At 43.9% G+C, this 22,218-nt stretch overlaps 2 protein-coding genes and 1 long non-coding RNA gene across 6 annotated transcripts in view; all 3 read left to right on the top strand.

Annotated features, from left to right (window-relative positions):
• LOC310960944 (myosin phosphatase Rho interacting protein) overlaps window positions 1–5,558 on the top strand; it is a 52,834-nt gene extending 47,276 nt beyond the window's left edge. For 3 of the 4 annotated variants that reach the window (XM_083932833.1, XM_083932832.1, XM_083932830.1), the window contains 6 exons: window positions 299–458; window positions 593–703; window positions 1,472–1,558; window positions 1,666–1,828; window positions 2,125–2,210; window positions 4,588–5,558. In XM_083932833.1, coding sequence (XP_083788959.1) covers window positions 299–458; window positions 593–703; window positions 1,472–1,558; window positions 1,666–1,828; window positions 2,125–2,210; window positions 4,588–4,659 — 679 coding nt within the window. In that variant the 3' untranslated portion in view covers window positions 4,660–5,558. Of the gene's footprint in view, window positions 1–298; window positions 459–592; window positions 704–1,471; window positions 1,559–1,665; window positions 1,829–2,124; window positions 2,211–2,550; window positions 2,626–4,587 lie in introns of all 4 variants that reach the window. The other variant, XM_083932831.1, reaches the window with a different exon arrangement.
• Window positions 5,559–9,045: 3,487 nt separating this feature from the next.
• On the top strand, window positions 9,046–13,243 carry LOC310960799 (uncharacterized protein; the record flags this gene model as incomplete). Its single annotated transcript, XM_083932605.1, has 2 exons — window positions 9,046–9,180; window positions 10,554–13,243. Exon 2 carries the CDS (start codon window positions 10,559–10,561, stop codon window positions 13,241–13,243), a length of 2,685 nt encoding a protein of 894 aa, XP_083788731.1. The 5' UTR covers window positions 9,046–9,180; window positions 10,554–10,558.
• A 1,036-nt stretch (window positions 13,244–14,279) lies between these two features.
• LOC310961188 lies at window positions 14,280–15,338 on the top strand. The gene is made up of 3 exons (XR_014593624.1): window positions 14,280–14,374; window positions 15,049–15,098; window positions 15,267–15,338. It is a non-coding gene; the product is annotated as an uncharacterized lncRNA (long non-coding RNA).
• The last annotated feature ends 6,880 nt before the right edge of the window (window positions 15,339–22,218 follow it).

The following is a 22,218-nucleotide window of genomic DNA, read 5'->3' as shown; positions in this document are numbered from 1 at the left end:
TATGGAACAAGCAAGTTCTTTTATTGAGCAAAGAATAACAACAGTTGATTTGTTTGCTTAAACAAAAAAAAAATGTTTCTTGTCTATTACTTTCTCTGCACTCCAAATCTTTCTTTGCTCACTCAGGAATGTGGTACAAGTAATTTATGACTTTCTTCTTTGAAAATGAAAAAGAAAAATACTTGAAAGTCCTTGAATTAGATTTTGTAACGTCTGTCTGAGCCGAGGCTTTTTAAAACGCATTAGTGTGGCTGCAGCCTCCGATCCTCTCTCAGTGTGCTTTTGTGTTATGTTTCAGGGAGGAGCTGTGTTCGTTCCAGCGGGAGATCGAGGTGTTGTCGGAGCAGTATTCCCAGAAGTGTCTGGAAAACGCCCACCTGGCCCAGGCGCTGGAGGCCGAGAGGCAGGCCCTCAGGCAGTGCCAGAGAGAGAACCAGGAGCTCAACGCGCACAACCAGGTGCAGACACACTGTGACACACAAACACTGTACACACAACAGGCCTGTGTACAAGTATTTCCTCGGGGAGCGGGGAAAGCACACCTGTACTTCTGTTCAACTCTTCTAAGCTGCTTTCTTTGTGGCATTTTCAGGAGTTGAACAACCGTCTGGCGGCTGAGATCACCAAGATGCGCTCCATGACCTCTGAGGATGGAATGGGAGACACAAACACAATACAGGGGAAAGAGCTCTACGAGTTAGAAGTAAGGTTCAAGGAAAATAATCACTTCAAACAAAGCAATCGAATATAAACGTGCATAAAATGACGTAACATCAAGTCTGTATTGGTGAGGTTCTTAAGACTCATTTATGCTCTACGCCTTCTGTCCGTACTCTGCGTATTTCTGCACGTATCCTTCAAGCTTGCGGATGCGTACAGATACGAACCGAACGCTGCGGTACCACCAGAAATCGTGAGGGCAGTGTCGGCCATTGTGCACAAAAAGTGCCGTGAATATCAGGAGCAAGCGAATCATCAAGAGCCCCGACGGACATTCTGAAATACTGGATGTGTTGTTCGTCGTCAGTTCCTCTCATCTGTCAAACCAGTGACTGGAATTCTCCGTCCACACGCTGGGATGTCTTTAGTGGCCTCACTGACCTACGCCGTCTACAACGCTGCCTGAGATTTTGCCTCCTCCTCAACAGATGCAGGATGGTTATCTACTCCATCGTCGCCATGTTTGTTGTTGTCATAACCTTTTCTCTTTTTTTTTCAAACTTTATTGGAGTAACTTTTGAATCTGAGTGACGCCCTTTAGAGAATGTTTTGCTCAACTACCATTCCAACGTAAATGAGGGCAGTGACGATTAGAAAGTTGATAGCTTACGTCTCTATTTACACACGAAATGGGAGCATAAATGAGCCTTTAAATGCAGCCGATGCTCCTGAGACTGTTACTTGCAAAGACTCGTAGCCGACTTCACGCCTGTTTCCTCTTTTTTCATTTCAACCTTTTTTTTTCTTCTAGGTGATGCTGAGGGTAAAGGAGTCAGAGGTCCAGTACCTGAAGCAGGAAATCAACTCCCTGAAAGAAGAACTCCAAGCTGCCCAAAGAGTACAGAATTTGTTTTTGCCCCTTTTAACTGGGGACATCCATGAATTCCAAGCTTAGAAACAATATGAAAACCCTTTTATCTGAAACTCCAAACAATGTGTTTTTAGGACAAGAAATATGCAACAGATAAGTACAAGGATATCTACACCGAGCTGAGCATCGTCAAGGCCAAAGCAGAGCGGGATCTGAGCCGGCTCAGAGACCAGCTGCAGCTGGCTCATGAGGCACTTGGGGGGCCGTCACTGGAGGAGGTAGAGCGAGGAGGATATGGTATGAACAAACAGAAACACTAGTTCTTATGCCAAAACAATGTTGGACAATGTTGCACAACTGGTCCAAGTTAAATGTATCAAACTGTTTTACCTGCACAAACTTGTTGTGAATCGCTTAAATGTCATTCCAGCTTTAACAAACTTCTCACTTTCAACAGCATTTGTTTAGAACGTAATACACACCACACAAAAAATACCAGAGGGTGTGTGTTAGCAGCTTCCGCGACAGGTTGGACACACCTGAGACCCGTCCTGTATTGTTTCTCTTATTTAAACTCCCGTTTCCCCTCCCAGATATCATGAAGTCCAAAAGCAACCCTGACATCCTCAAGATGGCAGCTGCTGCCGCCAAACGCTCCGAGCGCACCATGAGATCGAAGGTGAGTTTCCTGTCAAGAGTCAGATCAATCCTCCATCCCACTGTGGTGTTAATGCTGGATGTGTCCTGGATCTGTATCATTAACCCAGTCATCATAGTGCTGAAGCAGCAACACATTCAGCAGTGACACAGCACTTTCAAATAGACATATTGCCACCTACTGGTCACCTGCACAGTTGCATCATCACTGGCAGTGTTCCGGCTGGGCTGTTTTAAAAAAAATAAAAATGAAATCTCTTTTGTGACGCCATCTAAACTGCCATCTTGGGATTGTGATACAGATGAAACACCACAGTAGTCTAACACACACTTGCCGGTGTGTTTCCCCCTTCTGTCCTCAGTCTGTGAATCGAGACATGCCCTGGGACAGTTAGGGCTGCTGAGGACGTGTAGGCCTCCTCCCCCTTCTCCTTTAGGTAAACCAAACCAGACGCACAAACAAGGTGGTTCAAGCACATCCTCTCGTCCTCTACCTCTGAGAACTCAATAGATCCAAGTCACTTCTTCACGATAATCTGCACAAATCTACTCTACAGACATGTGACGGTGAAGAGCGAATGACCAGCCTGTGTCTGAGCTTTCACTGTGTTTTTAATAACGACTAATCTGTGTGTCCTTTCACGTTGGTGGTCAATGACTTTGTGTATGGTGATTGAGTTGCTTACTATGGAGCCCCAGAAATCAAAAATCAAACAACAGCAAAAAAAAACAGCGGTAGCACCAGCATGCAGCTACAGCTAACTGTTGTCATAGATGTACAGTGCAGGTGATGTTAATCTTTCACATACTCTGTCCTGATGTAGCATCACTCTTGTAACAGTAGCTAAAGCGTTTTAGCCAGCAAGCAAACTCCAACAGAGCCTGATAGTTTTAGTTCAGTTTTACCTGATGAGAAAGGAAACATTACACCACACACATCTATAATATGTCAGTGATGAGCGAATGAAGTCAAAGACATGCACTGAAAAAGACGTCCTCATTATACAAAGTGGCACCAGACCAAGCTCCTTCATTGTGTCTTGCTGACACAGTTATCATGAATGTATTCACTTCAATTCAATATTTCAGTAGCTAATGCTAGAGAGAAGTACAGTGGCTTTGAACTTCTGTTTAGTGTGGACTAACTAGCTCTGTAGGTAATAGCTTGGCGGCTAAAATGACTTGGTTACTGTTAGGATCAGATTTCGGGGCTCCATAGCACTCAGGGTGTACCAGGGTTTGTGATCAGCTCTAATGTGGTGTGCGGGCTCTCATGGTTCCATGGGAGAGATTAAAGGGCCGTCCTAACCAGGAACTATGACTACGAGAACTATAACGATAACAGTGTTAGCAAGCACTCGCTCCACACCACTGTGCGTGTCCCTCGTCTTCTGCATTATTGTTTCCTCAATGCCATCAGTTAGCTTTCCAAAAAAGAGGTATTCATCAGATATGAAACTGTTTTATAAGCACTTGGTTTAGCTTGATTCGTCGTTACTCTTATGAATTAGAATAGGAATTTTAAGACTAAGAAAACTGTTGAAAAGCAGTGGCTGCCGTGCGTCTTTAAGCAACACAGAGGCGGGGTGTTTGATTTCTGTGAGAACACTTTATAGCGCCGCAGTAATGACATTTTTCTGCTGCCAAGAGGCGCGTTTGTGTTTCAAGCGGGAAGAAATTGTTTGTAAACGTAGATCCACATGTCACAGAAGTTACAGGACTCTGTTGCTGATTGGCGGTTAAGGCGTGACGTAACACCCTTTCAAAATATGATTTCCGGGTCCAAGCAGGTCTGAGCCTCGTATTTTCTACAACGCCGCAGTGCCGTGTTCCCCGTTGTCAGATCTGAGTTTTTAAACACAACGTAATTGTCATTTTACCTCTGTCTTATGGATGAAAAAGATGTCTAACCTACGATAGAGGTGATCGTTATTTTTCACATGTTCGGCTGTTGTGTCTGTTTTATTTCAAGGGAGAGTTTGGACCCGGAAATCGTGTTTTGAAAGGGTGTTACGTCAGACTGAACAGCCAGATTATCTGGCCGCACTTCACCGCAAAAAGTTCAAACTATTCCCCAAACTTTGGCCGCGGACAGCAGCTAATTGCAGCCACAGCAGCTGTGTGCTTTATTTATTGTTATGGAGTTTGAATGTGACGCCCTGTAAATATGGATGGATTTTAACGACTGTCACTGTTTCTATCGTTCAGTTGTGGTGTGGTATTTTAAGAACTATAAATATACTGTATATATACAGCACTCATCGGTGTGGACGGTCCTTTAATCAGTGGGTGACAACAGATATACACTGCCTGCTCAGGAACAGCACATCTGTCCAGTTGCAGCTGTACGTTTTATAATCGCTATTCCTGCATCTGCTTTTCCTCTCTTCATCCCTCAGAGTCTAAAGGAAGGGCTGACGGCCGAGCAGAGACTCCACCTGTTTGAAAATAAAGACACAAAGGAGTTCTGACAGCGACGCGTCATGTCTGCCTACCTTGCTGCATGTTTAGAAGCCCACTATATTTTAGCTGTAACGACTTATTTAGTAACACTACACACTGGTCCCAAACACAGATCATATATTATTATAGAAAAACAAAAAAACATGGTATGAAGTTTGAATTTCATGTCTAGATTTTGCATTCCGTGCACTTCAGTTAACTGTGACATTTTTTTGTATCGTTAATTTTTGTTTTGCTGCCATGTCTTACTGTAAATACTGTTTTTAATTGAGCATCTGTAATACACACACTTAAAACTATGACTGTGTAAGCTACTGTTTTAACTCCCTAGACTGTTGCTAGCCACGAGCATAAAATGTTATGTTTAAAGGCTAAACACAAATACGTATTGATGAGTAATACTTGCAAAACTAAACCGTAGGAACGAGCGTGCACGTCAACGCTCCACCGTCGTCGCGGCACCGATGGAAGTGTCGCTCCGTAAACAAGCTATGGAACAAAAAGTGCTCGTCTGCAAAAACAAACGCCTAACACGATGCTTCAGCGCCTGACTTCTAGATTCATATCATAGATGTTCTCTGCAACCCTCAGTTCAATCTGAGATAGCCGTGGAAAGGCGAGGGCCCAATGCATACGGATGGGATTCACTGACTATAATTTAAATATATATATATATATATATATATGAAAATTTATCTAGTTTTTTTTTCTCTCACTGCAATCATGGGTCCAGCTGTATGGGAGTTGTTGGAGTTGGTTATGTTTGTAGTCTTGTTCAGTGGCAGTCCCTTTGTATTTATTTAAATGGTGGGGATTTTTTCTCTCCCATTCCTCTGTACTCTATTATTGTAAATATAAAGCAAATATACACCAACTGACTACAGGTTTATTAGCAATAAATATTTTTGCACCCTTTTTTGTTGTGTGACTGTTTTCAAAGTGTTTTAACACATTGAACACTGATGAGATATCCATTTTTCAAAGAGAATACTGTTTTCAGCCTCAGATTTCCTGCTTTTCTGTTTCTTTATATCTTTAGGTTTCGGACAAGACGTTTAAGACATCACCTCGGACATACTTCACTGTTTTCTGGCATTTAGTAGATTAATCAGGAAAATAATCAGCAGATTCATCAATAATGAAAATAAGAGTTAGTTTCAATTCAATTTTATTTACAGTGCCAAATCATAACAAAAGTTATCTCAGGACACTTTACAGAGTAGGTAAAGACCACACTCTATGATTTATTTATGATAAACAGAGACCCAACAATTCCCCCGTAGAGTACGGTGGCAACGAAAACCTTCCCTATAACAGACAGGAACGTCAGACAGACCCAGCTCTGTGGAGGACGGACATCTGTCTGCACCGTTTGGGGAGAAAGAAAAGATGGACAGCGAGAGACAGACAGACACACTACCAGTCACTATAATATCTATAGTAATGTGAATATGACTGATATGGCGGTTAATACAGCAGAATAGTAGAAACAAGCAAAGCTAAGGTTGCTAAGTTGAAGCCCTAATTTGAACTGTTGGAGAATGAGCACAGGGTGGAAATGAATACTCGTCCTGTACATGAATACTGTGTCTCATAGTTTGTGTCAGATAACAGTTCCTAGCTTTGGTTGTCCTCTGCATTACACCATGAAAACCTTTGTTGGAGAGTAGATTTAAATGAAAGCTGTCATGTACACTGACGTGTGGATGTGGACCTGGAGTTGACATTCTTGTGTGAAATGACCATTTCCAAGGGGAATTTCACACTTCCATTTCCTGTATTAAAAGGGGGTTATTTGGTTCTCATTAGGGCATTCAAATGAACTTGTCCATGCTCTGCTTAATTACATTTCTATTGTATACTACACTTCTCTCTGGGATTTATAGTTTGTAGTTCTCAAAGTGAGTGTAGCTGGTCTTTAAGGGACTACTGATTTCACACATGAAGAGCAGTTTACTCATTATATCTGACGTTATATTTCCGGTTGCTCTTAACAGTGCTTTCAAAAGATTGGAAAAGTAACACTGATGATGTCACCAGCGTTATCTTGGCCAAGGCTTGGAGACACAAAGTAAGAAACTCAGGATAAGGAGTTTGAATGATGTGGTGCTTTACAGACGTGGGAGGATTTGGCCTTCAGATTGTGGCAGAAATCCATGTAATCTATATAATGCTAACGAGTGGTTAACATGAAATGGGTCGTTTTTAACCCCAACCACACTCTATGCCTCAACCGAACCAAACTGCCACTAAAAAACGGAAATGATAATAAAGAACACTAGAATAACCCCCATGTGGTTGTGTGTCAGTAAGTATGCCAACCAGTTTACATTCCCATCTGTCCACACTTATAAAACATACATAGTGAAGACTTTGAAGGAATCGAATAAAAGGTATTAAATGTATTTTTGGGTGAAACTTGGATGCCTCACAGATCTTCAGATCTATGCAATCAGCACAGTTTAAGATCAGTGTCACCAGCTCAGTATCTGACCAAATGTCTCTTTTCTGAGTTATGAAAAGAAACATTATGATGTCACAGAGAATCTAACTCTCTCTCCTTTGATCTTTTGGATAAAAAATGTTGTCACTTCATTTTATTCTATTAGACATTTGTGTGCATTGTTATAATTAGTGTAGGAATTCTTGAGTTATGGTCAAATATGTATTTTTTATGTCACAGTGACTTTGACCTTTGACCTCCAAAAATGTAACCTTGAATCCAAATGGTCGTTCTGTGCCACATTTGAACAAATCACCTCAAGGGGTTCCTGAGATATGGCCAGAGGCGGATTAATGCACAGGCTGGCCTAGGCTGCAGCCTAGGGGCCCCACGTGTGCAGGGGCCCCGCATTGGCCAGGCTACTTTTAATTTTTTTTAATTTACCTCACTGGGGAAAAAAAGGTGCCTCCTATTGGGGCCCTTAAAACATTAACTCCGATCGGATGAATATGCGACACATTTACCCAATCAGCTGCCGTCATTTAGCCAAGTACAGAAAGTCAGTTTTGCTGTCAAATGATACGAACTGTTACTTGACAGATTGGCGGCAAAATGTCAGAAAGGAAATGTGACGGCGGAGCACGACAAAGAGGACAACGACTAGAAGAACAACAGGACCGAGATCTACTCTCTCAGGGTTCTCCAGCTTCCTCCCACAGTCCAAAGACATGCAGGTGTTAGGTTCATTGATGACTGTGAATGTGAGTGTGAATGGTTGTCTGTCTCTGTTCGTCTCTATGTGCCCAGTGATAGACTGGCGTCCTGTCCAGGGTGGACCCCGCCTCACGCTCGATGTCAGCTGGGGTCGGCTCCCCGACAGGGACAAGCGGTTGAAGATGAATTAATGATAAATCAAACTTAATAATGCCCAAACAAACAGTAGCCCAGGGGCCCATGACAACCTTAATCCGCCACTGGATATGGTGTTAACATGAATGGGACGGACAGATGAACCACCCAGAGGACATAGTGCCTCTGGCCTCGGCTGGCTGTCGGGGACACAAACCCCAGTCTCCTGGGTCAGAGTCCTGTGTTTGACCCATGTGTTCCTCATTTGCACATACTTTGTTGCACTTTATACACCTGACCCCCCAAACCCTGTCTGCTACAACGCCCCGAAGACTACAGGGTCACCGTGCACTCCCAACTGCTTATGAGAAGTCTGGTTCTTTGAAGGAACCCGGCTCGGGTCGTTCACCAGTGAAGCGACTGATGAACGGCTCCTTTGATTCACATTTGCGTGAGACGAGCACGACCGAAATTCCATTCGAACGCTTTTATCTTTATATACTAATATTTTTCATTAATGTGTGAAAAAAACGAAAGTTCTCGGCTTGAGGGGGACATTAGTTAGCGTTAAAAAAGTTAAAGTGTTAGAAAATGACACTGAATATTATATGAGGGTCCTGCCGCTTGGCTCCCATGATGCCTCTGTTCCGCCGGCAGAGCGACGACTGTTCCGCTGCTCGTTGTACCCACATGCTTCCACCTGTCAAGCCACCCACGGTTACAGTACACGGCACCCACCTGAGAGTAATGAAGCCCGGTGGTTAGGTCACCTCACGAGGGGACGACATTGAATGACGTTGGCTTTTCCGGCCCGGTTTAAATGTCCCGAAGCTTTGACACTCCGGGTGCAACAGCTGGGTCATCGTGGGTTAACGACACTGACTGAACCCGGACAAAAGGCTTCACTCCCGCTAACACTTAGAGCATTTACGACTTTTGTAAAATTTCAATCTTTTCATACATGGTTTAATTCTTGTTTTATGCGTATTGTTTCAAATCAAAACCCCAAAACACCAAAAAAACGCACCACTAATTGTTTTATTATGAAAGGGGCATGCGGAAGTTTGAGATTAAACCCTAATCAACTTGACTGCCACTGTCAGAGTAGTGTGTGGATCTTTATTTAATGGGGCTCTTTCTGTCTTTGAAGTGGCATTAGAGCAGGTGTGTTGTTGAAAGAGATGCAGGCTGGGACCAACTCTTAACTGGACGTTTTAACACGACCTCTCCCGTCCGGGTAAGTTTGGATCAGCGGCAGTAACGTTACCTCCACTCTGTCTTTGTTTCACCCAGCCGGGCCTTGCCCCGATGCGTACCGTTCCCCTTAATGGAGACGACGTGTGGCCAAACTCCACGCACTGATCCGCGGTTTTTAAAAGACTCTACCTATCGCTATATTTTGAAATCTGGTAGAAGGCAAACCGTACTTTTTTGAACCGCAAATATTCACTCGCCTGTTCGGTATGCATAAAACACATGAAATAAAACCCCTTTAAACAGTATTTTACATTTTAAAATTGGTGTAGCCGGTGTTCTTACAAGAAAGTTACCAGAGCCGCGGTGGACAAAAGCGAATAATGTGGACCACTACGCTGGAAAAAGTTAACATTTTCTTGTAATGATGAGCTTTTTGGATTAGTAGACTTCACCGAAACGAAGTTAAACCGGCATTGATCTTAAAAGCTCTAACGTATCGTTCTTTGCCGTGTGACTTTATGTTTTAATTAAAATCACTTAAAGCTGCCAGATATTGAATGTAGTTCGGCGTACGAGAACGTGACCGGAGCTTAGCCGGGCCTAGCTAGCTAACGTTAGCAGTGCCTAGGTTAAGCTAACTATGTTAGCAGCCCTGACCTGTCAATGTTGGTTGGTTAAAACAAAAACAAAAACAGCCAGTCGGTTGCCTAGAAAGACTTTAAAACATAAAAAACTTGATATTATGAACATTCAAAATATTAAAGGTAATTGGAAATTAGCCAAAACAAACTGTCAGTGAACGTTATGCCATGTTCTCCAATGTTTTTGAAATGTATGCACATGAAAGTTTCCTAGCTAAAGTCAACGACTTTATCTGTAAGGGTAAAAACGGACCGAATGACACACCAACGAAGTATAACTCCAGAGGGTGTGAGTTCTCTTAACTTAGCTGTAGAGAGTAGTTAGAGCCCCTGAACCCCCACACAGGTGTTTTCAGTTAACTGGTTGATTAAACCTCTTCTCAGGACTGTGTGGGTGTGACTACTGTGATTGATTGACATCTTCCTGAGTCTCCTGTTAGCTTTGTTTCACCTGTTAAGGCGGGACAAAGTACACCTTTATCATTCTTAGTGGTAGACGAACATTTATGACCTCATAAACCCCATCAAATTCTCATCAAAGCAGAAGTCTAATCAACAGAAGAACTGAAAACACTTGTGTTCAAGGGCTTTATTATCTCAAGTTCCAGGAGAAGAACAAGTTTGCCCACTGGTTGGATAAAAAGCATTTAAAAAAAAAAAACGATGTTAAAAGAAAAAAGAGAGTACCGATGATTAAATACACGCTTCCTCGTGGACATAACTTGTGCTTATAAGTGGCACTAGTTTCTTTTCTCCTCACTGTCTGTTGCAGTTGTTATGGAGCGGCCACCTGGGGGCTTGGATGATCTACCGCCTCAAGACCTCTCCGCCTCCGGCGTCCCCACTGTGATTGACCTGACCAGGACAGCCGAGGAATGTGTCCTCAACAGGGCGCCCCTCGATGCCCTGCGGATGGTCAAGAGTCCCGGCTGGTACCCAAACTCTGGAACCAGCAACCCCGGATTACCCTTCTCGGACACCGGCACCACGGACGCCACTCTCCAAACGGGGGAGCAAATTCAACCAGACAATGCCTTCTCCCAAACTACGGTCACCCTCTCCTACGTGAGCAGGTCTCGCGTCTTCTCCACTCACGACTCCCTGTCTCAGCATTCGCCTCTGTACGGCGTGCCGCCTGTTAGCAAGTTGTCCCTCCACCCTCCGTGTGACTCAGAAAATGGGCTTGTGGAGACTGGTTATGCACTGAACCAGCATTATTTGGAGCAGGTTGAAGGGCCTGTTGACCTCGCCTCTCAGACAGACCTTTTTCAATCATTGTCTCAGACTTTGGTGAGACCGGAAAATGACGGGGGAGTATGTCTAACGCAGGAGCATCATGAGTTCAATGGTGGAGTGGTTTCCGGGGACGTTGATGAGCGTGTCAAAGGTGAAGAAGAACGGAGCCTTTCTCGGGAAATGAGTAGAGGTTTAGAGAATGGACAGGATGATAGCTGTTCCGCTGAATGTGCAGAATCCTCACCAGAGGTTCTCTTCCTCATGTCTAAGAAACGGGACCCAGCGTTGGTCCCAGACTATGTGGGAACTAGAGACCTGTGTTCACTAAGCAGGGAGTACATCAGTCCTCTGGAGGACCCTGTCTCCCCCTCTGCTACCTCACTGGACAATGTGGAAGATGTGTTCATCCTGCCTCAGGCCTCCAGCTCACCCAGTGGCAACAACTCTTATCTGGAGACAAGTGACGAGGCTGCGTGGGATGGCTTGGGAACAGAGGGGGGCGTTCGGCCAGGCTCCAGCGTCAGTGATAGTACCACAAACTCAGATTCAAGCGCTAAAAATAAGCAGCCTGTCCATAAACAGAAGGCAGTGTTGGAGCCTTTGATTGACTTAACAGATGACCTGTCGGACGTTTCAGAAAACAATCCCAAGACTGCCGTTCCTCACATGAACGGGAACGCTAAGGCACTACAGAGAACTTTGACGGAAAAGAAACTGCCAATGCGGTCCGGCAGAGGGACGCGGTTGGAGGCTATAGTTATGAACATAAATTCAAGCAGGTATAAAGTGTCAGGATGCATACGCACCAATAAGAAAGCAAATGCTTCGAGTGTTTCCAAGTTGGCCAACCCTAAGAGGGATGACACCCTGTCAGTCGGAAAAAGGAAAAGCAGAGCGAAAGCAAAAGCAAAAGCGCCTCTCTCACTGAAAAAAATGAAACGAAAAGCAGTCACTTCAGTGAAAAGGGGCAAAACCAATAACATTAACACTGACAATTGCGCAGAATCTACCTCTCATTCTGAAAACAATAATTCTAAAAAGTCTAAGGGCAGCACACCTCTGAAAAGCCTTCCGTTTGCTGTGCACAAGAAGTCGAAGAAAGATGTTTCACGCCCTGCACACTCGCCACAGACTAGCCCTGTGAAGTCAAAGAGGAAACCCTCACCGCAGTCAAGTCCTCAGATAGGTGTTGAAAAGACCCCAAAGCAGCCAGAGCCTCTTTCCCACCCTGAGCCCTCAGTGGAAATTCAAATGCCGAGATTTTCCCCACAAGCGCAGTCATCAAAATCGCCAAAGAAAAGCCAAGGCAAAGCCAAAGCTAAAGGTAAGGCTGCAGGAAGCAAAACAGCCCCTGTCGCCAAGACCAAGGGGGCTGGCACTCGCAAGAAGAGGCAAAAGAAACGCACATGGAGCCAGCCCCCCTCCATGTTCGCCCCTAAGGAGCCGGAGATCAAACTAAAGTATGTCAACTACAAGGAGGAGAGAAGGGACATTAGGTTAGACAGTTTCTCTCCGTTTATCCACGTGAAGCATCAGCAGTCATCATCATCATCATCACCATCACTGTGTACCGTAGTCAACTACCCCGAGGAGGCCAGGACACAACACAAGAAGGGCCAGCCGCAGGCTCACCCCTCTGGCTTCATCTCTGCAGTCGTACCCAGCACTTCCTGTCTGCAGCTGGGCCGGGCGTCCGCGCACAGCCAGCACCGGCGTCCACTCGTCTGCTGCCTGTGCGGGCATGCGGCCAATGCCATGGACTTGGGGGACCTCCACGGCCCCTATTACCCCGAGGGGTACCAGCCGAGCACCAAAAGACCGGCCCGCACGTCGGGCCTCAAAGAGAGCGAGGATTACAGTGATTCAGACTCTTCCTCTTCCTGCAGCATCAGAGGCAGGGGGAGGAAGAGCGTCGTCTCACCCACGCCACGGGCCCTTAGGCCAGGCGCTCAGCTGAGGCAGAAGGGCCTCAAGAAGAGCCACCGGTGGACAATGGACGGTACTGGCAGCCCTGCAGCTAAGCGGGCTCGGTCAGACAGTGGCGCTGCTGATGCGGAGGACTGGTATAGCCCCCCTGTGCTGCCTCTGGAGCCCTGCGAATACTGGCTCCACGAGGACTGCGGCATCTGGTCCGCAGGCGTGTTCCTTGTGAAGGGCAAAGTCTATGGGCTGGAGGAGGCTGTCAAGGTGGCCCAGGAAATGGTAAACTGCACTTTATGCTCATAATGTCAATATACTGTTACACAACTCCACACAGAGATGTCGCTGATGCTATGGAGCTGGGAGTGAACAAAACCAGGATGCTAATGTATTAGCAGTTGGCCTTGTTTTCTAGGCCTCTAGGATACTAATGGATTTTGGATGTGTTGTCCAATCGAAGCATGAGTAAGCATGCATTATTGATAATAATGTAAGTTATATATTAATATTTATATATTAAATATTTGAGATTATTGATGCAGGCAAGCAACACAGAGACATTGTGAGTCATTTTTAGTTTGGCAGATCGGCATCACTTGAAAGGTTTATTGTGCATTTTGAAGAGAACTGCTTTGAAAGCTCTCTTCAAACCCGAAGTCTACAACCATGTTGCCTCACTGTTTATCCAGAGCAGACCAAAAAAATCTCTGTAGTGCTGTTGTCGTTATATGGCCGAAATATGGAAAAAGGATCCATGCAGTATTGATAGATGAGGAGCTTGATATGTTGATTAGGTGTCAGTCCTTTGCTATGCTTATACCTCTTGTCCACTCTACTCCGGCGTGTCCGAGCCCCTAAAACAGACGTTTTAGTTTGAAATCTCCAGGCTTGTTTTATACAATCTGTCTTCCTGTTTACACCGGCACGCACAGTCCCAGTGTACGCAAGTGGTCATGTAATCTGCTAATATGGACGCAGATTATTTCTGATACGGAGCTAAAATGGATGGGGATTGCTTAACTCCAATACACCGGTTTATAGAATGAAAATAGTAGTGGATGTTGTGGATGAAGCATTAAAAAAATGTGTTTAATTATCTAGATATAAAGTCTTAGAAGTGCCTGATTGCTGGTAAATACAGCCTCTAGGTTTGAAACACAGAAAGATCTTGAGCTCCACACTGATCATGACTTAGGGGTTGAATCAAACACATTTGCTCGTGATTTGTACATGCAACATTTTAAAGTAAGGACCGTGATAGTGCCCACTTTACTTGTTAGGTCTGTAAGGTAGAAAAATGCTGATATCAGAGATGTACATGATGTCTTGTGCTGTGTTTGTAGATGTGTTCAGCGTGCAGCGACCCGGGTGCTACACTGGGCTGCTTCTTTAAAGGCTGTCCCAACAAGTACCACTACAGGTGTGCTCTGGAGTCAGGTAAGAGCTGCAGTCTGCACACAGCACATGGGAACAAAGTACACTTACTTATTCATGTGCATGTTTACACGGCCATATCTTTCTGTCTAATGTTAAAGGGTCAGGTCACCCACTTCAGTTTGAGAGCTTTCTACTCATGCAAAAGTTCTGGTTTTGGTTGTCCAGCTTTGGATACCAAAATCAGAAGAAGTATCTGCGTTTGTCCTGTTTAGTCATTCAATTTAAACATATAATCTCAGTGTGGGGCATTCATGGATGTTATGTAGTCAATCCTTTTAAATAATAGTCTTAAAATTGAAAAGATAGTTGTCACGGCATAAAAAACAATGATCTGTTGATCTTTAGGAATCTATAGTGCTAAAAAAGTGCGTGTGTGAGTGTGTGTGTGTGTGCACGTGTGTGTGTTCGTGTGTGCGCTGCTGTAATAATGCACAGAGCGACTTCGGCTCACACCATCTTCACACACCACTCATTCTGTAAAGTGCATGATTTCTGACACCAAGAGATAAACAATAGAGCAAAATGTGAAAGGATAGATGTTTCGATAGCTCGTTATACGATCCATGAGCTGAAGGCTGTTCTTCCCTTCGGCTGAGCCCAACCCTGCACGTGCGAGTACTTGAACCGTTCGGATAAATGTGGCATCTTTAACTCCTGTTCTCTTGTTCTAGCAGACTGCGTACTCATTGAAGACAATTTTTCCATGAAGTGTAAGAAGCACAAGGTGAGCGGAAATAACTGTAACCGTAATGTCTCTGACCAGTGAAAATGTACAAGTGGTTTAGAAAATCTAGAGAATGAAGCGTGTCTGCTATTATGGACATATGGGTCTCCTGTAAAACATATTGGGTCTTACTTGCTGAATATTCTGTGATTCCTTATGCGTCCCCAGAACAAGACCTTCAAAGCCCCTCCAGGGACCCGATGGGATGACAGGTGACCGAGGTATCAGAAACTTTGTGAGGTCAGTCCACCTGCTACAAATGTGTAGGAACCTTGTATATGACATTGAATGTGTGTTTAATTTGTTGTGACCACACTAGCGTTTGTTCTGAGAGTGTGTGGGAGAGAGAGAGTTTTGAAATCCGTTTTTCTGTGTGTTCATCCAGACGTTCACATGCCACATCCTGCAGGGGCTCCCCCCCCCCCCGTCTGCTGGTAACCGTGGTAACGGTGGACCAGTGATCTTCTGATTGACAGCTAGCACCCGTAAACCTTAACTTCACCCTCTGCTCTTCAACGGCACTGTTGACCCCCGACACTGTCAGCGACTCGTCCCTCAGCCCGGTCTGACTCCACTCACGGGACGGACGCAACAACACCCGCAGCCTGGGGAAACTACTTTCCACTACCCTTAAAGTAATATGCTGAATTTGTCATTTGTGTTATTACTCTGTAATATTTATATGGATTTTTTTTGTTCCTGGACTATATATGAATAACAATCAAAGATATTTAATTTTTTTTTAAAGATTTTGTAAGTTGTTTTTTTGTTTTTTTTCAATTCTATTTGGTTTATTTATTCCTGGAGTTTTCTTCTTTGGCAGTTGTCCAAGAGGTATGATTGTGTGTTTTTAAGTTATTTGGTCAAAGCAGCTCAGTGTTGACATATCCAGCCCGTCTCGTAGAGTCCTGGTCGGTGGAAACGTGACACTCACAGAACCAGGTCCCCGATTAGAGGCTGGGTTCCAACAGGGTTCCGTATTTAACGGAACATCTTTTTCACAGCGCCATAGCACACAGCATTACGTTTTACAGAGAGCGGTGCAAAAGACAAGTCTCAAATACACCTGAAAAACACTTGCACTAACGATTGGGCCCAGCTGATGTTGTTGTCACGGGACTGAACCATGTGAGTTTGTGTTTGAATGTATTCTCCCCATGCGAGGGTTTTTGTTTTCTTCAGCAAGCACTTTGGAGTGACACTGAACATGTCTGGTGTTCTGCTACAGCTGCAGTATTACCTTCCTGAGCTGACCCACCCACCCACCCATGCAGCCTTTTGAGGTTCAAGACTACCAGGGTGAGACCTTGTGATTTTCTTTGGCTTAAAGCACTTTGGCCTCCCACTTCAGGCTGGGAGAAGTAAAATGTGCCTGTGTTGTGATGGTCTGCATGGCCCCCCTTAAATCAGTTGCTATCTTAATTTAATTACAATACGATATGTTGAGTCCTGTGAGCTGACGGTCCATTCAAGAAGGCTTCTTTATTCCTACAAGTAAAGGGATTCAATGCAAGTGCGCTTTTTACTTGGATTTCTCCCAAAAGCTGCAAACTTTCTCTCTGTTCACTTTCGTTTCCTGAATGTTGCAGCACGGCATTCACGTTGCTTTGAGTGGACCTCAACAGAAACCCTCTTTTGAAGTCAAAGCGGCTTCACGTGTGTCACTTAAGTTCGACAATGATGTGTTTACAGGCCGAGAATCTTTGGTTTACATCAATTTTAAGTTCAATAGGCCGTGCTAGCGTAAAGATTCCCGATTATATTCCCGGACCTGGGCCTAAACGGTGACTTCCCACCAGAACCTTTCATGAAAAAGCCTTATCTGACGTACAAGAGGTATATCCAGTCGTCCCCCGTTCCCACTAGATTGTGGTGCATTGACAAATCAGTGGATGTACATCACCTTTCTTAGGATTTCTTGCTGACTGGGCTGCAGCTTGCGTGTCCTTTTCTGCTGCAGACTTTGTTGTGATTGACACCGGAGGTGCGTCTGGATGATTCCTGACGAGCCCCGGACCCCACAGGTGCAGGTACACACCGAGTCTCTGGGACTTGTATAAACCATGGACGGAGACTGGTATTAGTGCTTGTTGAATCTGTTGCTGAGATCAGCGGAAAGTCTGCGTGATCAGTGTTTGTGTAACCTCTGTCCTTTCACACAGCGCCATCAGGGGCAGCGTTGTGCTGTCTGACACCAGGGTCTGAGGCCTCCAACAGAAATCCGCACAGGCAGTAGGAGGCTTAGTCTGCGTAGTGTCCCACCAGAAGGACACAAAGACACACAAATGTCCTTATTCTGGAACACCACGTCTTTTTTATTTGTGCCATCCTTGTGTTTTTTTATATTTGTGGTGACATTTTCACCGCAGTTGTTTTTCAATTACTGACAGTTGTTTGCATTGTACCAAATACAGATGTTTGGAATATGTTTTAATCTTGTTTGGATTTTTAAAACAAATATATATTTTGTCCGTGTTAATCTCAGGGCTGAATCTCAGATATTCTAATGATTTTTAATTTTATTTTGGGATTTTTCCTTATTGTTTTTTTGGGCTCGTCGTACATTAACTGGAGCAATGATACATGTAGCAGGATGTCTCCTCAGATGCAAAGCCATCTGTCCTGGTACACACTACTCGTCACATTCCAACGCCTCCTGTCTGTCTGTCTGTCTGCCTGTCTGTTGTCTGTCTGTGGTGTTTTTAGGTTTAACATGGGACTAGGACTGCCAACTCATGTCACTTTTTTCATGGTCTTTATTTTATGGCAACTTTTTGTACCATCTTGCTCACCTCTAGGAGCATCAGAGGTCATGTAATTGTCAAAAATAAATATTTTGTTCAACGCTGTGGTTTTCTGTAAATTGTGTTCTTGGGGGACTGATGGCAAATTTGTCATTTGATGAAAACATTTTTTAAATATTTCTTTTCTGATAACATAGCGCTCCAAATTAGAGATGTTCCAATAACACTTATTTTCCTTCCTTAGACCAGTTCCTATACCTGATCTTGGGTACACAACCCTTTGATAAACACGAACAAATCCATAGAGATTCAGTCAGTTGGAATGGAAAAAAGGCTTTTTACGGGGCTGATTTACATGGTATTTAATCAGTGTATAGACTCTTGCACTTGCTGATAAGATACCAGCATTTTAGGCACCATCTTATCAGAAGCATTTATGATACTTTACTCCAAATTAAACATGTTAAAAAGACCAGGTTTTTTTAATGAAATAAATAAAATGAGTAATGCAATATGACACTATAAACAAGATATGCGTAGGACTACATATAGAGATTTGAACCGATTGTAAAATAATTCAATAGCTTATAAAAACTAACTTGAATGTAATTCCCTTTAAAAAAACTAAATCCAGGAAGTCTTGTTGAACAAGAAGTAATGAAAACAATTGAAAACCAAGGCACACTGTCTGAAGTGGAATTATTTGGGTTTATTCCCGAGCACATGGGCAAAAGAATCAGGCCAAGGCGTATTGATTCTAAGTCTTTATCAATTGGATGAAGACCCTCCAGACTGTGCTCATGTTTTGCTGCAACTGCTCGTCAATCTTCCTCCTGAAGCTGTTTTTTTCCCTCCCTGCCTCGCCTCCTCTGCTCTCTGCACATTCTCAACAAAAACAACAGCCTAAACATTTAATATACATGCCGTTTGGATGTGGTCAGCAGCCAAAAGATGACTCAAGAATCTCATTTATTGATGCTAGTTTTCTAATTTATAGTGGTTAAACCAGGGGTGGGCAGCCCTGCTACTGGAGGGCCACTGTCCTGCATGTTTTAGTTTTCTCCCTCAGTTTAATGATTATCAAAGCTGTGACGAGCTTCAGCTGCTTGATAACAAGCACATCATTAGTCAGGTGTGTTGGAGCAGAGAGAAACCTAAAACATGCAGGACAGTGGCTCTCCAGGAGCAGGGCTGCTCACCCCTGGGTTAGACTACCTCTGCTCTCCACAAGAGCTATTTGCTGGTTCTAGTGTTGTGCTTGCGTCTGTCTCTAGATACTAAAAAAAAAGATCCAAAAACATGTCAAATGCACTCTCACTTCCATTTCTCAATTACACCACCGGGGAGCGCCAATGCACCATCAGAACTTAGACTTCTCTGTACTGATCCTTTGGGATGACTCCCGCAAGGGAATTGAGAGGAAAAACTGATTTATCACCTAATGTGGGGCTCGAACCCACGACCCTGAGATTAAGAGTCTCATGCTCTCCTGACTAACTAGGTGAAAAGGGTCACTGTATTTTTCAGCTTAGCGACAGTTTGCACTGAGATGTAGAACTGTAATAATTATTGTAACATTTTCATAACTGCCTGATGACTTTGTGTTGACTAACTGCTCCGATCGCCTGGCTGCCTATACATACAAACTGTACTTTAGAGCAGTGGTTCCCAACCAGGGGTCACAGTTATCCCCTCAGGTTGACAGCCATCTTTTCAGGAGGTCCCTTCCGTTCAGTCAATCAAACGGGTGTCTGGGAGCTAACATATATCAACTTAGGCGTCAATAACATGAGAAGGGTTGACAACCGCTGCTGTAGAGTGCTGCAAGAATGAACCCTAAAACCCAGAAATGAGTCAGCATTATTTTTGGACTTGCCTCTTCTTGAAGTCAGTGGGCTTTTGGTTAGATAACTTAAATAAGTAGCCTCGCAAGACCATCTTGAACTCACACGCTCCATTGTATTTTACTCTCAGATCAGTCTGGTAACGTGCGACAGACTAAATTTGGAGCCGTTTGCCAAGTGACCGAACCAATCAGCGTTGGTTTTGAGGCGGATTAAACACAACAAGAAGCGACTGTTCAGTGGAAACAACATGGCGGCTATCGATCAAGCCGAACACTAGCGCTTTTTTCTCTTGGACCCCTTTGTTGAAATATACGGCACCTGAAATTGGGCCTTTTATCTGTAAATTCACGTTACAACGACAAATATCCTTTACCGACATGTTTACTTTCTGAGCTTTGCCTCGACTCTGTTAGCATGTCATACGCTTAGTTGATCTGATTTATTAGATTAGTTATTGAATAAGCTCTGTGGCAAACACAGGCTCAAGAACAGTTTGATGTCAGTAAATAACCACACGTGTGGATTTTGAAGCCTGTGCATGTCTTTAAAAAGGCGGTTGCTAGCAGGGGAAATTGGTTGGAAGCTAGCAGGTGGTGTCGTTGGTTTTAGAGCCTAACGTTAGCTTTTTTCTTCCTTCTTCCTTCTCATTTGTGAAGATTATCTTGCTGAACAAAACGTGTAAGTGTCATAAACTTTTGTTCACCACACAGCTCATTTTCTGCAATACTCTAACATCCAACAGAAACATTTCATTGACATTTTGTCGAGGGAACCAGGGAGATGATAACTTCAGAGTCGACCTAAAGGACACAGAGGACTCCTGGGTAAAAACCACAACACCAAAGGTCACTCCAACAAGAATTCTCATTTTATTGACTAAATCTCAGTTTACAGGAAGACAGTTGTATTGCAAAGACAGAACCGGATACGAGTTCTAGTGCTGTGGTCATCTACTCACTAAAACTCCACCAAAGTCATGATGCTTTGATATGTCACTGTACAGAAAGACACTGGAACTCTGTTACAACACATTACATTATGGGTGAGGGGTGGAGGCAGCAGCGACTGATTCAGGCGTCACAAGGAAGAAATGGGAAAGTGTCTCACAGCAAAAGTGCAGTCCCCTTAACGTGTGGTTTGGTGTGACTCGTCGTTCGCCCCAGGCCGGGCGTCCTCAGCTGCAGCGGATACCGTACCTAATCGTAACACACCACAACACCAAAATATCCATTCTAACTTTCTGTTGTCTTATTGTTGCATCAGGTAAAAACCATTAGGATGAAATGATCGCACGATTATACTGAAACTCAACTTGTTTCTTTAGTTTCAAGCTGTCCGCCGAACTTGTATTGCCTTGTTGTAACATCAAGGCCATTGTGTCTCAGGGAATAAACCTGCATTGTGAAATGATCACAACCAGATTTTAGTGGTGGAGCCAAACCGTTTTCATACAGGTGTCTGTTAACTAACTAACTGATTAACCACTGCTACCATCAAACCGGAGATATAGGGTTCAGAAATTTGAAAAAGGGGGAGACTGAAGAACTCTTGTGCACCAGTCAATCCTACAACTAAATATATAGGGCACTTAATCCCAAATTGATTGCCCGCGGATGGACCTTAAATGTTGTCTTGTGATATTGAAATGTTATGTTGTGTGTATGTATTTTTGGGTCCTGTCTTGAGGTCTTAATGCTTGTCTTTTCCCCTCTCTTCTGTCAGGCCTGTGAATGTTCTCATTTGTCCAGGTAATTGTTATCCCCAAAGCAATTTCAGTCAAAAGCAACTGGACTTGGTTATTTGTCTAGGAAGACATTTCGTACGTATCCGACCAGACTGGGATTGGTCCTCGTTGCGTACATGAACTGATGAAGCCTCTTGGATGAGAGGTGAAACGTGTTCCTAGACAAATGACCAAGTCCAGTTGCTTTTGACTGAAATTGCTTTCGGGGGTATCTCTTCTGTCTTTTCTATGATGCCGTAAATTGAGCTGCTGCGATGCAAGATAAATGTCAGACTTGTTCTGACAATAAAGTCATGTACTGGATCAGATCGTTGACTTGTTAATTTTCTTTTCTGTGGCACCATTATACTTTACATACTATCTATTGCACCATTTTGGGTCACTCTCTTTTTAACTCACTCAGGTAACAGTCATTGCTAAAAGAGTGCAAAGTCTACAGTAAACCATTAGAGATCATATTTAAGAATTTAGTGGATGTTTGCTCATGACCAAAGTCTTGTGGGCAGCAAAAAAATGAATTCAGTAAAAAATAAGTCAGAATTTCAGAACATACTCCAATACAGTGCATTGGCAAAAAGCTTGTGCTTCCATGACTCTGTAAAGTATAAACTGTAAAAAAGAGATGGATGTGGCTACAGGGACGTCACCCATTGGTTTGTGGACTACCGTTTTGGGGCTGAGCGCAAAGCCAGTGTTGTTTCAACGGCACCGCGCTAAGTCAAGCGCTAAAGGGGAAACTGCCAATTTCCTGCCTGACGTGAGTCGACCTCTGGCAGAATATTGCC

The sequence above is a fragment of the Echiichthys vipera genome (genome assembly GCF_963691815.1).
Source record: "Echiichthys vipera genome assembly, chromosome: 18".
Taxonomy (NCBI): Eukaryota; Metazoa; Chordata; class Actinopteri; order Perciformes; family Trachinidae; genus Echiichthys; species Echiichthys vipera.
This window is presented reverse-complemented; position numbering and strand designations above follow the sequence as displayed.